At 36.1% G+C, this 16,910-nt stretch overlaps 2 protein-coding genes across 2 annotated transcripts; both read right to left on the bottom strand.

The window, feature by feature from the left end:
* Positions 1-1,943: 1,943 nt before the first annotated feature.
* abhd14a (abhydrolase domain containing 14A) lies at positions 1,944-7,303 on the bottom strand. Its single transcript, XM_055026599.1, has 5 exons — positions 6,889-7,303; positions 5,196-5,479; positions 4,921-5,036; positions 3,859-4,094; positions 1,944-3,189 (listed from the first exon to the last, which is right to left on the bottom strand). Exons 2-5 carry the CDS (start codon positions 5,459-5,461, stop codon positions 2,998-3,000), a joined length of 810 nt encoding a protein of 269 aa, XP_054882574.1. The 5' UTR covers positions 5,462-5,479; positions 6,889-7,303; the 3' UTR covers positions 1,944-2,997.
* A 1,203-nt stretch (positions 7,304-8,506) lies between these two features.
* On the bottom strand, positions 8,507-13,259 carry hyal2b (hyaluronidase 2b). Its single transcript, XM_055026598.1, has 4 exons — positions 13,102-13,259; positions 11,786-12,762; positions 10,667-10,753; positions 8,507-10,579 (listed from the first exon to the last, which is right to left on the bottom strand). Exons 2-4 carry the CDS (start codon positions 12,734-12,736, stop codon positions 10,190-10,192), a joined length of 1,428 nt encoding a protein of 475 aa, XP_054882573.1. The 5' UTR covers positions 12,737-12,762; positions 13,102-13,259; the 3' UTR covers positions 8,507-10,189.
* Between the last annotated feature and the right edge of the window lie 3,651 nt (positions 13,260-16,910).

Here is a 16,910-nt window from a genome sequence, read left to right as displayed (position 1 = left end):
TAAACAGCCTGTAGGGGGATCTCACCTCTTCTTAAACACTTTGTTCCCTTAAAAAGCCCCCAAAAAACTAAAGTTTTGGAGTTTAAACTAATTTATATTGACATTAATAGTCATAAATACTTTAAAGTGATTCTTCGAACACGATATTTAAAAAAATAAATAAACACAAAACACCCCTAATTTGGGCGATACCATTTCTCAAACAGACTTCGTCCAGTATGGCAAGCTCATTTATCATTTAATAGCTGTAACGCGTCCTTATTCAGTACTTGCATATATTTCTGAATATGAGAGAGGTAATGTATTTAATTCAAAAAGTGAAACTAATTAAGTTTTATTACATTATCGGAATATTAGATGAAATGAAATGAAGATGGAAATAAAGATGAAAACGCAACCTCAGAAAAGACTGTTGGTAATCGCAACAAGGCATTACCATACAAGCTGGTTATTCAGAGTTCTGTATGTAGCGACTCCTGGACCATGCACAACTTGACAAATTTCTTATCACTGAGAGAAAGGATTTACTGTTGTTCAGTGGCCCAAATGTCTCTTAGATCATTTTGCATTTCATTTGGAAATAAAGGTCACAGTGTGTGAAGGAAGAGTGGAGTGTGGGCTTCCTTAACAGCTCAGCAGACCTGCAGGCTGATCACCTTTTTCAGTTGCAATAATAACTGCATCCCTGTTGCATGGATGCAGTTATTATTGTGAAGGAGTCCAAACTAAATATCGAGTTCAAAATCATGTAGTACATTATTAAACGTTTTTAGTAGGTTGGCATTTTTTTCAAATAAAAATCTATTTCATTGATGCTAATATTCTAGAGTTCGGAAGAAATGCAGTTTTGGCTACTATGTCACCAGAAATACTAACAACAAAAAAGGTGAATCTATGGGTAATGAATCTCAGTATTTCCCTTGTTACATTTTTTTAGCTAAATAGGGAAAACCTCAAATAAATAGGAAAGGTGACGCTTGTCCTTGCAAAAATGTCAGCATAAAATCCCAGTGTGTTTGACCAGAGACCAGCCAATACCTATTCCTAGCTACTATTTCCAGGTTTCTAGTGTTTGAATCCATTTCAGGGACATGCATTTTCATTTCAGGTGAAAATGTTAGCTTTGTTCCAAACTGTGACCATATAATGTGTAACTGATGTAGATAAGAACTGGACTTTAACCCTAACATCACATATTAATAATTAGGTGTCACTCCTGAAAATGTTTCCCACCGTTCCATGTTTTCTCCGTTTGTGGATGATGACTCACTTTGATTCTGCAGCCCTGAAAGCTTGAAAATGGCTTTGGCACCCTTTCTGGACTAATAAATGTTAATGATGTTCTCATCTGTTCTAAATTAGTTGCTTTTTTAAATCTTTTAGCCTATTTTGTGATGTCAGACAGGTTCTTCTTAAGTAGTTTCCCGACAGAAGTCTGCAAGTAATCAGGAATGCGTGTGTGACAAGTTTCTCCTTGTTCACCTGTTCAAAAACAAATCAGGTGAAATACTTTTCATAGCACAAGTCCTGCCCAATCATTTCTCTATAGAAAACAGACTAGAGAACTAGCTTTCACTCAGACCTGAAAATGAGTCTGCATTTTCACAATAATTTGTTTATCATTAAAAAGGGTTTTAATGACAGTTTTGTTCTGTTTTATTTCACTCTATGCACATAACTTGAGTTTCAAATGGGAAATATCTTTCAGTTTTAATGAACATACAATCTTTCCAGTTCATTATTTACCAATCTTAATCCGATACATGCACATAGGTTGATTTTCTGTCTTATTCAAATCTACTTTTGCATCAACAAGTCATAACACTTTTTTTCTGTATTTTACAATACTGTGTTTACCATTTAGGTTTTGTATTGACATTTTCTATTTTTATAAACTAGTGACATTCAAAGACCCATACTGAAATAAAAAAAAAACACATCTGAATATTGCAATAGTTTATTTATTGCCTTAATGTTTTGACATTTATTTAAACTTGTTCACAGCATTAAACATACCGGTCAAAACGGTTAAAAATAAATAGAAAATGTCCCTCCTACTTTATTAATAAAATATGAAGTTACTGAGAGGATTTCACAGATCAAAGCTAAAGTACACATATCAATACACATATTAATGGGAATAACAAATTAGCAGTAACAAAAAATAAACATTTTAATTTAGTCCTCTTTTTTATGTAAACAACAACAGTGCTAAGAATGTGGAGATTCAAAGAACATGTCCCTTCCAGCTGAGTTCACACAATATAAAACAAACAGCATGACGGCTTCCAAAAAACCTTTAGTGTTTCTTAATATTTTGCATAAAGAACAACAATGCAGTTACTTTTCATTTCAAGAAGCTTCAATATATATTTTTTAATATCTTTTTGTTTGGCTTGATTGTCCACATTTGCTAGAATTTTATCAACAACATCTAAATGTCCATCTAAATACTCTAGTTTTATTTTGTTAAAACTATTTTAATTTGTTAATTTCGATCATTTTGGATTTCTTTAACCAATTTGATTATATTAGTTAGTTGAGAGTAGTGTTAATTTCTAATGTACTCTATGTCAAAGTACAACAAAATCTTTTAAATATAGGCAAGAGCAGCATTTACATATATACAGTTATCCAACTGCTGAAATAGTGACATATAAGCAAACACATGAAATGTCTTTAAAAGCAACCAGAGACAAGACCCACATGTAAAACACCCAACTACGTACATTGCTAGTTTTATTATTTTCAAGAGTAAACTGACAAGCTGTGTGCAGCTGGTCTCATATTTACAGGGGCCATTTAACTTACAACCCATTACATTCATAACACTGACATCTGATATAATCTCCCAAAATTCCCTGTGATGCCCCTTTTCTCTTTCTAAGGGTTGATAGGAAAAAGAAAGATCTTAAAACATTTTGTCATCTCCAAAGCGTTAAGATTTCTTTTTCCTTGCTCATCTTTTCTTCACATTTCTGAACACCTCCTCCTCCGCTACATATCTTGCTTGAGTTTGTCAAGGAATTTGATCAAACCTTGATGAAATTCATGGGGTTTGTCCATGTAACAAGCATGCCGAGCTCCTTCTAATTTCAGCACCTCGTGATTGGGAAGCTGGATGAGGTTCTTGTGAGACTGGGCACCCAGATTTGTGTCCAAGGCGCCAAAAACGATTAGCGTGGGAGTCTACAAAGAGAAACGGTAAAAGGAATCAAACAGATTAGACAATGTCAATGCTAGAATTTATACCAGCGGCAGCATTTTATGAAACCAATGTGGTTCTTATGAAGGCTGCTAATCTTTTGTGGGGGAGGCATGAGCATTTAAACAGGAATTTTAAAATGACCTTCCCTCAGCGGTGTGAACACAATCACTGGCCAACAACGCCAAAGATGTCTGACTTACCTTAAAGAAAAACTGTTATGACTTGTTTAATGTTTTATAGGGAGAAAAAATAGTTGATGCAGTTTTAGCTTTGTGTGCAGTTTTCAAATTAAACCCCTTTTCATCAAGAGGTTTAGTCTTAAGTTTGGTACAGAATAAAATTTTAACAATTCTGAGAACATATGGCAACAAAAACCTTGTTATTATGTCACCTAACATAATAAAACTGTGGGTAACACAGAAGCTACTAGATAAATAGTATTTTCTGTAGATATTTCTGCATGATGGGGCCCATTAAGGTCAGAATGTAAAAAGAAAGAAGACGAGTTATAACAACAAGAATTTAAAAAATATTTTTAAGTATTTCTTTAATATCTTGACAAATAACTGATGCAATGGTGCTTTATATTAAATTATACTTGTTTATGTGATGTACAATGATCACTACAGTCACTACAGGGGTCCACTCACCTGGATCTTTTTGTAATGCTGAGCAGAGTAACTCCGGGTACCAACTGGTGCTATAGGGACGTAGCCACGCAGCTGAGCACTGTTCTTCATGAGGAACGGGATGGAGTAATGTCCGCTCATCGAGGGACTCAGAAGGACAGCAGCCCTGACACCCAGTGACTCCATGAACCGCGAGATGAGGTCTACCCGATTCTGCTCCGTCTTTAGAGCCTCGGAGTCTGGCGATTTCCCATAACCTTGATGAAAGGTTTATGGAAGATAACATTTATATTTTAGCAAATGTAACTGGAAAATGTGTGTAATCTGTAAAAACTGTGTAAGAAATGTATTCTTTATGTTACAGTCTGTATGTATCGGTAGCATGGCACACTTCATGAACAAGCAATGTTAAAATGTTAGTAAATTGTTACTGCACTGAAAGAACGATTATGACAACTGAAGTGAAAAAAATACTTTCAACCACAAGAGGGCACTGTGGTTGAAAACAAGCATTTCAAACCAACTACTTTTATTTATTTGACAATTTTTACAATTATTGAAACCCTGCAGTAAATTTTAAAAAGAAAATGTTTGTATGGGTTCTTTTTTCTTTTGTTGTGTCAGTACTATTCACTCGCTTAAAATATCTTAAGCAGTTTTCAATAGAACCCCTGAAAACATAAAAGTTAATAGGATGGTAAAATTTTTAGATTAGCTTTAAAGCAATCTTTACAGGATTAAATGTATTTAAATATCATATGTTTAAACTATAAATGTATTTCACAAAACAACTGTATGAAGTAAATCTTGCATCCCACACGGGACAACATTTGGACCGTTTTACCGTCTCTGGGTTACATGGAGTGGAATGGCGCCGCCATCTTTAATTTTGAATCAATACAAGATGACCAGTGGCGCCCTCTTCAGGATGGCAGCCACACTAGAACACTGAAAGAAGGTCTAAGCGGACGCTAAACGACTATAATTTCAGTCTAATTTAACATTAGACAATTAATCTTATGTCTATTAAATATTTATATTATCAGTTACTGCTCATATATTAAAGTAAGGTCCGAGGTGTACCTGGCAGGTCCATAGCTAACGCCTGATATCCATTAGCTGCTAGCACGGCCATAGTTCCCAGTTCTTCCCAGGTTTTGGATGTAAAAGCCTGGCCGTGCAGAAGGACCATCTGCAGCCTGAACAGAGACATAAGTTTGTTACACAAACTTACGTCCGAGTAGCAAACTCAAACATAAGAAGACAATCATGAGGACGACAATCTAATCAAACAACAAATGCTAAAGAACAGTTTGCAGCTAAAAACCGTTAAACTGCTTTTCCAAAAGTCTGCTCACTTTGGCAGTATCTGCTGCCCCTCCCGATCCACAGGTAACGCTTCTCGGAAAAACAGTGGGGGGTCTCCGGGAAGCTGTCCAGTGCGAATGGACACATTGAGGGTCGGGGGTCCGGGAGGACCAGCAGCTCCCACCAGCCCGATTGTTCGAGCTTCGTTGGACGGGTCCATGTTGTCCTGGCGAATGGATGGCAGCAGCAGGTACAGCAGTAATGTGGCCAACAACATCAGGCCCAGCATAACGAGACGATTACGCAGGAAATTCATATCGATATGATGAATGACCTGGAGAAAGTTGCACACGATAAATTGAGTCTGAAAACCTTTTGTACAACATTTCCTTTTTTCCCCCTATACACAAAATAATAAAATAAGTAAATCAAGTTTAAACTTGTGGTGTACAGCAGTTGTAAACAAAACACGTTACTAACAAATGAAGTGATATATGAAAATAATATAATACATAGAGCAGCAGATAAATTGTTGAAAGGCATAGTTCTCATGGCTAATGTGATGACAGATGCAATTTGATATACTGAGCAGCAATCGTTAAATGTGTGGCCATCTGTCCCAACAGCTATAACTGGATGATTCAACAGGACTGTTGAAAGCAAATGGCTGGAAAAGAATCAAAGTGGCCTAGTCAAAGATCAGACATTGATATGAGCTAAACTGTCCGAGATGACTGCAAAAAATATGCACAGGAAATGAATATCCAGGAATGTCAAAGAGTAGAAGAGGTGTTATAGATTTTCTGGGGTAAAAATATCTTGAATGTCATGTGAGGAGCAATAGAGTCAGACAGGAAACGACAACTTTCAGTTATTGCTATATTACTTAGGTCACCCTCTGAATAATATGGTGAAGTTAGTAACATACCTGTTCAGGTAATCATGACTAAATACACAGCACTCTAACTTCAAGTGCAGTTTTTTTCTTTATGATTACACTGAAATATTTTGTGGCATTTTAAAAAGAATATACACAAGAAAAACACAAACTGTTTGGACACTTTTGCAGGTCAAGCAAATATACACAACATTTTGCCAATGGAAGTACAAGGCACTGTTCTATTCATTATTCACAGTGAACACAAAGTGTAACAGCTTTATGTCATGAAAAAGAATATAATTTTAACTTGTTTTTTTCTACCTGAATTTGTTACTTTTTCAAGATGTTATTAATTTCAATTGAGTTCTTCTCTTATTCCTGAAAATACCAGAATTTCCCCATAACCTTATTTCTTTTTAGGTTAGCCCATTTTTCATAAATGAAATGAGATGTTACGAGTAGCTGTGTTGCCATATTCTCTTTTTGAAAACCCTCACCGAGTCATTTTTTGAATAGCTTCTTTTTACTTCTACTTTTCTTGGGCACCATTTCCACTTTTTGGCTGCTCTACCCACCTCTGATTACACCTTCAAAGTAGAGCTGATTTGTTCTCATTGCACATCAGTCTACACTTCATAATATCAGCTGAGTCTTGCATGTAGAGGTGACTTTCTATGTTAAACAGATGAATGAACCACCAGCGATAGATTACAACTAATCCTCCGGGACAAAGGATTTACAGTGTTTGACCGCAGTCCACATAATCAGTCGCAGTTAATTAGCCAAATTGCACACAGAAGCTAACAGTAGCTCTTTTGTTGTCAATATGCTTGAATGAGGCGTTTTGAAGAAAATATACATACCGACAAAAAGGAGACAATTCAACCTTATGCGCTCAGAAATAAAAGCACCTGGCTCTCATCATGTCTTCTCCATGTCTGGCTGTTGCGGGAATTGTTTCTGACAGACTTGAGGCTGAAGGCTACTACTGCTTAAAGCTTCTTCTTATTATTATAGAAAAAAAATAAACATACTATAAATGTAATGTCAGATCTTTACTCAAATGAGTCGGGAGCAAATATTATAAGCAACACATAAAAGTCAAGACTCGTAAATCTAAAATGTGCTGTTATATTTATTTACAAAGCTGTCGACCGTTTGTTGCTCGTCGGAACTTTTTCCGAGGTGCACAAAACAACTATTTCAGCCCTTTACGCAATTTCCTGCAAACGAACGCAGACGTTTATGGAAATGATTACAAAGCTTACATTATTACAAAATTTACAAAGTAATCTACAAGAAAAAAATTTATTAATTACAAAATTTCGAAATATTCTATTCATAATATTTATTTAATTTCAAAACGTGTGTGCCAACTTTAGTTACATTAATTAAAAACAAAACAAAATATAGACCTCAATAAAAAAACAAAAAAACAAACGTGATCATCATTGTTATTTTTATAATACTTGCACCAGTAAATGAGATGTTATTCAGTCCTTGAGTAGCAGTTTACCACATAGTTTCTTTATTAAGACTCTTACCAAGTCATTTTTTGGACATATTTACCTGCACCTTGTTTATTCATTTTCCTCATTCTTAACCATCTCTTCTATTTCAGTAGATTTAAAACATTTATTTGTTTTTTGGGAAAAAGAATGGTATTTTATAAAATATGACCAGATATATTGCCATAGCCCTTGATCACACGTCATTGCATTCTACTCATTACCAACGACCTGCCACAACGCTGCAGTCATTGAATTCTTTCACAAGATGTGATTCACCTGTGTGTTCCTACCTCCACTCTTGTATGTCACCGTGTTCCTTTCTCTTTTGGAAGAAAGTATTCACCACAGCCATTCCTGTCCTCTGCAAAGTCTGGCGCCAACTGTCCTTCTGTGTTCTTGTTCTGAATGCCGCACCTGCCCATCACGTCCTCATCACCTCTGTTCCCTCCTATCAACACTCTGGATATTCTGCATCACTCCATACAACTCACTCCAGAATTTCTCCTTCTCTTCTAACTCACAACCTGTCTGTGGTGCATAGTCACCAACAACATTAAACATCACACCTTCAATTTCTAACTTTTGACTTGACTTGCCTGACACTCTTTTTACCTAAAGAACATTCCTAACAAACTCCTCCTTTAAGGTAATCCGCATTATTTCTCTTCTCATACAAAGATTGAACCCTGCTCCTAGGCTGTGAGCCTAACTTTCCACCTGGTTTTCTGATACAATATGATACAGAAAGATTTTTTAAATAAAGCTCTTTGGGACTGATAACTGTGCATCTATATTCCATGCAATGGAACTTAGTTATTAGAGCATGCACAACTTTGTCTTAGCAAGAGAAAAACCTGTGTGCTCCGATCTTTAAAAAAAATCCTTTTTAAAGATCGGTCTGCCACGTTTAAATGTTTCTAAAGTTAGATATATATTTATGTTTGTATTTAGGAAACAGGGGACAGATAGCTTATCATGAAGTCATAATTTTAATAATGAAATTCTCCAGCATAAAATATGAACATGAAAGGTTTAAGATAGCTTCTTGATTTTGGCAGATGCAATATATAAAAAAACAGCAGTAAATCTTTGCAAAATAGATTTTATATTTATAGTAAATCTTATAAATACCGAGGCAAAGCTGCTAATAAAACAGAGTGGCACAGAGTGTTCAAAATCGTACTCATGCCTCTTAAAACAATAAAACAGAAATGCTTAAGAAATGTACAACAATCGTTTACCCATTTGTTTTTGGACAACATTCACAGTGGAAAATAATTCAAACATGGAACAATTCTGGAGAAAACAGCTAGTACTGCTCTCCACTGACAGAAGCCTAAGACTGCCATACACCAAGACACAACCTTTCACAAATGGAAGTACATGACAGAAGCTCAATGTACCAAGAGAATAAGTATTTAAAGTGCAGGTTTAAAAATGGCTACATAAACAAAACAATTGTTTTGTTTAATTGAAATCTGAAACTGTTCAGTCAGCCAATCTCCTTTAATCAGAAAAAAAAAACAAATTTTTTCATCTTTAAATTGGTTTATAGATGAAAAATCAACTGATAAAAAAAATGACTGTGAAACCAAGTGACCTTTAAATTTTTTTTTAAATAAATAAAAAAGTCCCAAATATTGATATCATGTTTTCATTCTAATAGCTAAAACTTTTTATGAAGAAACTAAAAATGATAAAAATCATTAGTGATATTAGTTGAATGCCATGGTCCCATATTTTTGGCTTGTTAGTTAAGACAAGTGTAAAATAATTCATTGTAATAATTCAAAATAATCTTTCAATAAAATTTTGTTCAAATCAAATACATTTGAGTCTGCATTCTAATTAGGCTTTTTTCTGATTAAAATTACTTTGTGAAAACAACAAAAACAGATATTGAACAATTCATTTTATAAAGTCAACATTTCTTTTAAAATGTTTTTTGTTTTGGTATGATGTAATATTCTAATATTAAATATTGCAATATAATGTATTAAATTATAAATATCCCAATGTTTGGATATTTCATTCATTGACCGTAAACAACATTAAGACATTAGTGTAATTCATAAACTGTACAATATACGGTATCAAGCTGAATGTTACTGTAAAAAAACATGACATTTAACACAAAATGCAGCCATAAGCAGAGCATTTTCTAGCCATGTTAAGGCATAAATCTGGAATGAAACAGGAAGGTCCAGCTACACTGTTTCTTTACGGATGTGAGAGGTTTAAGATGGTATAATATTTTATACGTTGTTTAAGGCTCCATTACAACTTAAAGGTTGATTCATCAAGTCCTTCCCTGCAATTAAGATTTTATGATACATCTGAAGTTTCAACAATATACGCAAGTGAAATATAAATCCATGTTTCCAGTTTTAACATTTTAATTGACCCATTATGTTTACTATAAAATAAATACAAAAACAATACTTTCCAGAAAACACACGCTGTAGTTTTAGTTCAATGTGAAATGAAATACAAACCTGTTACCATAGAAACGTCTGAATTTCCGCACTGAGCATCCGCTGCTCCCGAAGCGATGCTTCCACAACACAGTTAATTTTTGTTTTCAGGCCAGAAAACCAAAACGTTCCCTTTCGGTGTTGGCAGAACCAGAGAATAGTTTGGTTTCCTGGTTTCCTCAATGAAGCAGTGAGAGAAGTCCGAGTGGGAGCAGAAAGCAGGGAGGCCACGTCCCTAAAACAGAGGCGGCTCTATTCTGCCCTCTTGCTCTCTGCTCACAGCCTTCACCCCTGTACCCACTGTAGCACTGGCACTTGAAGTGTTGACGGAAGGTCTTCAGCTCTGCTTGGCCCGGGGATCCCGTGACCTCCAACTTTCCGCTCTGACTTGTGATCTTGTGAGTGGAGGGGCTGAGGTGCAGATACGCGTCGCTGTCTGGTGCTCGGCGAAGACAGCGACCGTGAAATTTGCACAATTTCTGGCTGCACTGCTCTGCTGCTGTGGTCACATTGAGGAGGTACCGGCCCAGCGGTCCCAGCAGATAGTTATTCAAGTTAGAGCAGCTGGTCTGCAGCACAGAGGACAGATATTAACTCAAAAATACATAACAGCAGCCTAAACAACATGAGAGGACTAGGAAAAGTATTTCTCTTACACTACTTGCGTAGGAGGTGTCCCCCCAGAAGATCACTCCTGCAGCTCCCATTGCAACGCTCTCGCCAATGGTGGAGACCAAATCTCTCTGCAAAGGATGTGTATGAATACTTTAGTTGTATAAGATGTATTATAGAGAATCTGAGATCTAGTTACAAATAGAGCTGTGGATTCTAAATGTAACTACAACTAACAGTTAAATATATGATGGTTTAAATAATAGCTATTTTATGGACAAAAACATGAAAAAAAAAAACCAAACCCAAACATATTAGTAATTATTGTGGTTTACATGAATGTCTCAGAAAAATAATAATCTGGTGGAGGTATTTTGTTTATCTTGTTAAACATTTTTTTATCTAACTTATCACAATCAATATGTTAACTTAAGTTCCCACCATATTAGCATAATTACATGTAAAATGTCTGCACAATAGGAATAGAAGCCAAATTCTTTGACATGCACAAACCTGGCCAGTAAACTTGAATCAGCAGGTGTAAATTAAATAACTATTTAACTCTTCAAAGGGATCTGAGCTAAAGTATAAGTTGTTTTTTTTAAAACGACAGACCGCTGGACTTCACCAGGTGACACTTATTTCTTTAGTTTGGTTTTCACATTCACCCTTGTTACATCAATTTATAAACCCCATGGGGCATTTTGTTCAATTATCAAGGAAGTAAATTGACTTGAGAGATGATTCTGGAGATACCAAGAAGAACAAGCATATTGCCGCTTCTCTGTTTTATCTTTTTAAACGTTCAGCCTCAGTTTGTCATGTAGCATGCTGGATTTAGACAAGCAGGCAAACTTTTGGAAATCTCAGTTTAGGTAAGGAACCACGTTCTCTAGAAATACACACCAAATTTAGATTTTTTTTTATAGTAAAGTCCAACCTTAATAAGCTAATTGCAAATATTAAATGTTACAGGCAACTTTAAAGATCAACTCCAAACTATTTGTCTTTTTTAAATAAAAATATTTCAGTGATTGCCCTCTCTCTCTCACATACATAGCCTTGGTTCAAATTGTAAATGATTATAATTATATAATTATAAAAGATTACTTGATTACTAAAATAACAGTTTACAACAGTAATATTTCCTCCAATCCACCAACCTCAGTTAAAAGGGTCATCTCACTATTGTAAGTGGGTCGGGTATAAACAAAAACAGGACGTGCCAACCCATCCCCAACCGATGCAAGGCGCATTGCCTCCTTCAGCCTGTTCTGGACAAACAGGCGTCCATGATCAGTGGAGCGCAGGATGGAACCCATGTATATGGAGGGAAAAAGGGCAGTGCATTCAATCCACAGCCAGTTCAGTTGATCATTGCGCTCAATCTCAATAGCAGGACAACGTCCTGTGTAGTTTTTCAGCCCCCCTTTGTAGTCATGGTTGTAACAATCAGGAAACAGGTAGAAGCCCCACAGCTGATTCGGTCTTAAATTTTTAGCCTGTCTCAGGGTCTCCAGCATGAATTTGCGAGCCGAAAGTTCAAATTCTTGTTTCGCAACATTCCCCACTTGCTCTGGAGTCCACTTAAGGTTCTTTTCGGCCACCAGTTCACGTGATTTTCTTCTATAGACATCTTTGGCATCCCAGTTTCGGATCCACAAGGGGCGCCATTCCTCCCAGTCAATGACAGACAGACCTTTAGCCTGGTGGTCTGGTATGTATTTGTCAAGACCCTGAGGCATCCTTTCATAGTGCTGAGAGAGACTGACACGTTGTGGAATGCCCCCATTCACTGGCGTGTCTTCAGCATCATAATAGGGATAAAGCCCGAGGCGTTCCTTATAGAACATTGTGAGATTCTGCCGGACAAAGCCTTCATTGGGGGTTGCCACTATGTCAAAAAGGTCTAATGATAACGTAACACCTCGTCGTGTCCCACACTCTTGAGTGGGAGCGTTCCACACGAGGAGAACTGGCTTCTGAGAGTATAATGGCCATCTTGTCTGCTTTGTGTCTGCTGAACCCAGGACTATCCATGATGTAAACAGTGCAAGGAGAAACCAGGGCAGTCGGTCAACTGCAGAGAGGAAACAGGGGAATACAGTCTCCATGGTGGTCCCTGCTCACCTTCACTCCTCTGTTTCCAAAAGACACAAAGAAAAGCTGGAAAATTAGTATAAAACACAACATTTATACAGAAAAATCTTTGTTCTGACCATTATTTCAACTATATAATGCATACAAAATAGGGTGTTATTGTACTAAACCTACCAAATTTACTAGAATAATTCTAAAATATTAAAGGTCGACCAAATTTCCACCATTTATTCGGCTTCCGTATAAATGTAAAACTTGCTGGCAGAGTTAGCAGACTGCTAACAGCTCACTTAGCCACATTAGCTCAAAGTTTCAATGAAACTAACAGCTGCGATGCTAACTTAGCTAACGAGTTTCTTCCCCCTTACTTCACACTGACCTGCTCTGTTCACGTAGTCCACTCATGAAACCGTCTGTTAAGTTAGTTTTCCACCTCCCAGCCATGTGAGAAGCAGCAGGCATAGTCCGTTTAAGCCATTTGAAGGAAACAGAAAAGTCAGCCAGAGGAATGAGGACAGGAGGGATGGGGAGAGACTGTAAACGTTGAGCAACAACAGACCCGCGTATGTAGCTGCTTTTGTGGGGGGGGGGAGGTTTGGATTTCATTTAAAGTTTTTTTATATTAAGTACAAAACATATATCTTAAATATATGTTTTAAGCTGTAATCTAATGTAATGATAATAATTTTTTCTAGTTATTAATATACGGATGGAGCTGGGTCCTAGTGACAGCACGGCACCCCTCCCCCCGGAATCAAAATATTTGGTTTGTTCCATTTGCTACCTCAGAAACAGGTTTTCCTGGTACATTCCCAGGCCAGTTTCAACAAAAAGTGGGTTTTGCTTGTTGTCTTCATTTTTTAACACATCAACCAAAACTAGTTTCTGCTTGTTGACTTTCTTTGTTTTGAAACAAAGAATATGTATAAGCTACAGAACAGGCTGACATTCATTTTATTTTATTCCCCCTTCTCCTGAAACTGCAGCCATGGCTCTCTATAGTCTTCCGCTGTGGATCGTATGCAGCTATTGATATCTAAGGGGTTAAAAAGGGATTTCTTAGGCTTTAGTTTTCCAGTAAACCACAGTTTGAATCATCATCCACAAATTGAGAAAACATGGAATAGCGGTGAACCTTCCCACCGCTGTTGATCTGCCAAACAAAATTGCTGGAACATCAAAAAATATATAGAGACTGGGAACAAATGAGAACCATGGGAAAGTTCCAAGACCAAATCCACAGGTGACTAAAAAGAACACAAAGACACGTTTCACTTCCACGGGAAAGCATCCAGATGTCTTTGAAGTGTCTTTGGCTGTGGTATAATCTTAAACAGGTTGCCTTTGTGACTGAATAAAAACACTTTTGCAGAGAAGAAAAGGGTCAAAACTCACAGAAATCAAGACTGATTGCCAGTTTTTACATATACTTGATGGCACCAGAGTTTTTGGTTTAAGAAGATTTACTTTTCCTATATTCGATTTAGTTGACTTACATTCCAGTGAACAGCTGAAAACATCATTGTTGCATATGTGTTTTTTATCAGGTTATCTTCCTTTGATAATATTTGTTTAAAAGTTGATTTTACATAAAATTGCCCCCTTAACCTTTTAACACCTTTCAGTATGAAATTAAAAAGCAAAGACAGAAGAAATAACTTTTTATTTTTACAAGACTGTCAAGTTTTTTTTTCTTAATTATCTTTGGCAATTCCAAAATCTTACAGGACAAATGTATTGATACAGGTGCATCTCACAAATTCAAAATATAATCAAAAAGTTCATTTACTTCAGATATTTAATTAAAAAGCTGAAATTGTGTTGATTGTATAGATTTATTACACACAGACTCATATATTTCCAATAGTTAATTTATATTATGAGAGTTTACGACTTAGAAAACAGTTGACAAAAAGTAATTTAAGTAGATAATTGCTATGTTATTGACCAAAGAATTGCGGGGAAGACTGCTGATTTGACAGTTGTCCAATAGAAAGTCATTGACTCCCTTCACAAGGAGAGCTCAAGTCATAAAAGGTCATTGCTAAAATTGCAAGCTGCACACTGAGGACTGACAGTGACTGATAGTTTGCACGACTGCCTAAAAACCCTGACTGTAGATTTAATTAGATAATTTGAAGTGAAGTCATGATCATGTGTCTTACCAGCAACACGTTCCTCTTTAAGCCTCTGAAGAAACTCAGTCAAGATGAAGAGTTGTTTACTGTCTACAGCACATAAATACAGTTGAGGCTGCTCTGTCAAAAAGAAACTCCTTCTGCCCTGAAACCCTTCACCATGCTGTTTAAATACTCAGGAAACTCCTCCTCTCTTTGACCTCTACAAACATGCAAAAGAAAACTATAACATCATCACTTACATTTCACTGTTAGCCATAGGTGTAAGTAAGTCCACCCTTGATTCGTACTTTACTTATGATGACATTCTAGAAAAGAAATCTTTAGTCTTAAATTGGAGGGAAATTTTTCATGCCCTCCCTTTGTATTTTGGTTTAGTTAGTGAAATCAATATCAGTGCAGTGAGTTTTGTTTGGTTTATCTGAGATCATGTTGGCTTAATTTTATTTAAAAATAAATAAATAAATAAAAACAGAGCATTATTTTAGATTGTTTTCCAGGAGATGTATACCGCTTAATTTTGGAGAGGTTAAGCTTTTGTTATACCATCAATAAAAGTTGCACTTTACTTCCTGTGGGAGAGTCTGTCTCTGAATCATTTAAACAGACATGCTTTTCAATTTGATCAGGTATAAGTAATATTTAATGTCCATCTGTATTTTGTACCCCTTGGATATTTTTTATGTATTTTTATTTTGCCAAGGAACAGTCTCAAATAAACCAGCTTAGTTACACAGGAAGGAGAGAAACTGAAATTAAAGTCTTTTTACAGATTCTCAATTGGCTTTGATTTGACTTTGATAAAATAAGGCTAGACTTTTATCCAAACCATCGAGTTGTAACTCTGCTTTTGTGTTTCCACACGTGTCATATTCCTTGATCTGAAAGAGGCTATTTTTGTTCTCCAATATTATCTTTAGGATAAATAAGCCATGAAAACAAATGGATAGCACACTTTTTAAGAATTTAAATTTGTGAAAAGAAAATAAGTAACATTGTATAATTTTTAAGTATGCCCTGATTTGTGTTGGTCTAGCACAGAAAATCCCAATAAAAACCATATAGGTTTTTGACTAAAGCATAAAAGTTTTAGTTTTTTTATTGGAGCAATATTAAATAGGTTGAGAACGGCTTGCCTCTGTTCCACGTCTTCATTTGAGTCCAACTTGAACAAAACATGGACAAAACTCATTGCTGATTTGATCCTTTTTCAGGTACATGAGCTCAAAACCTCTATGAGTGGATGCTTTCAAATAAAACCTGATTCCATTCCTCAGATGTCCATATATTGGTCAGCAAAGCCAGGATGGGTGATTTCCCCGAGCCATTTTTAACGAAACGAAAACTCTGTTATTTCAGCTGTCAGAAAATAAACAAGGAAGCATAATAGCACACTCACATCTTCCCCAAGTCATAAAGTCATAATCACCCAATATCAGTGAATAAAGCAAAAGGCTCATGAAAAGTAAGATCAGTTCAAAGAATTAATTATCTGAAGTGTATCTTTGCAAAAATCACGTCTTATCTTTTAGGGAGAGCAATATCAGCCAGCATTGTAGAAGTCTCTCCCATATCGAGCACAGGAGGCCCGAAGTTCCCTCTTAAATTCATCCAGACCTTGTTAGCAGAAGCTTATGCACACAGTGGTTTACCTCAGCAATTTCCCCCTTCAGCTGGAGGTCAAAAGTGTTGTTTTCACTGCAGGTCCAGCGCCTGATGCTTGTTGATTGTTTTAAACCCATTTCCAAAAATGCTGAGTTCTGTTGTTATAAATCATTGACGACTTCGCAAAGTTCACCAAATTTACTACTGGGCCAAAAATAAAACTAACCACATGGATCACACTATGCATAATGATGTTTATTTGAACTTTTATGAAAAAGTGCATTAAAGATTTTTAGTGTAAAAAGATATTTGTGTGCTCCCAATGGAAATGACTGTTAAGTAAATATGCTGTAATGTTTAACCCTTTGAACATAAATTTAGATGTGCGTCTCAAAAAATTTGATCATTGGGAAGCTTATTTCAGTAATTAAATTCAGAAATTATC

This window comes from Poeciliopsis prolifica, unplaced genomic scaffold (genome assembly GCF_027474105.1).
Source record: "Poeciliopsis prolifica strain line A6 unplaced genomic scaffold, Auburn_PproV2 SCAFFOLD003, whole genome shotgun sequence".
Taxonomy (NCBI): domain Eukaryota; kingdom Metazoa; phylum Chordata; class Actinopteri; order Cyprinodontiformes; family Poeciliidae; genus Poeciliopsis; species Poeciliopsis prolifica.
The sequence above is the reverse complement of the archived record's forward strand: the minus strand, read 5'-3'. Positions and strand labels throughout refer to the sequence as shown.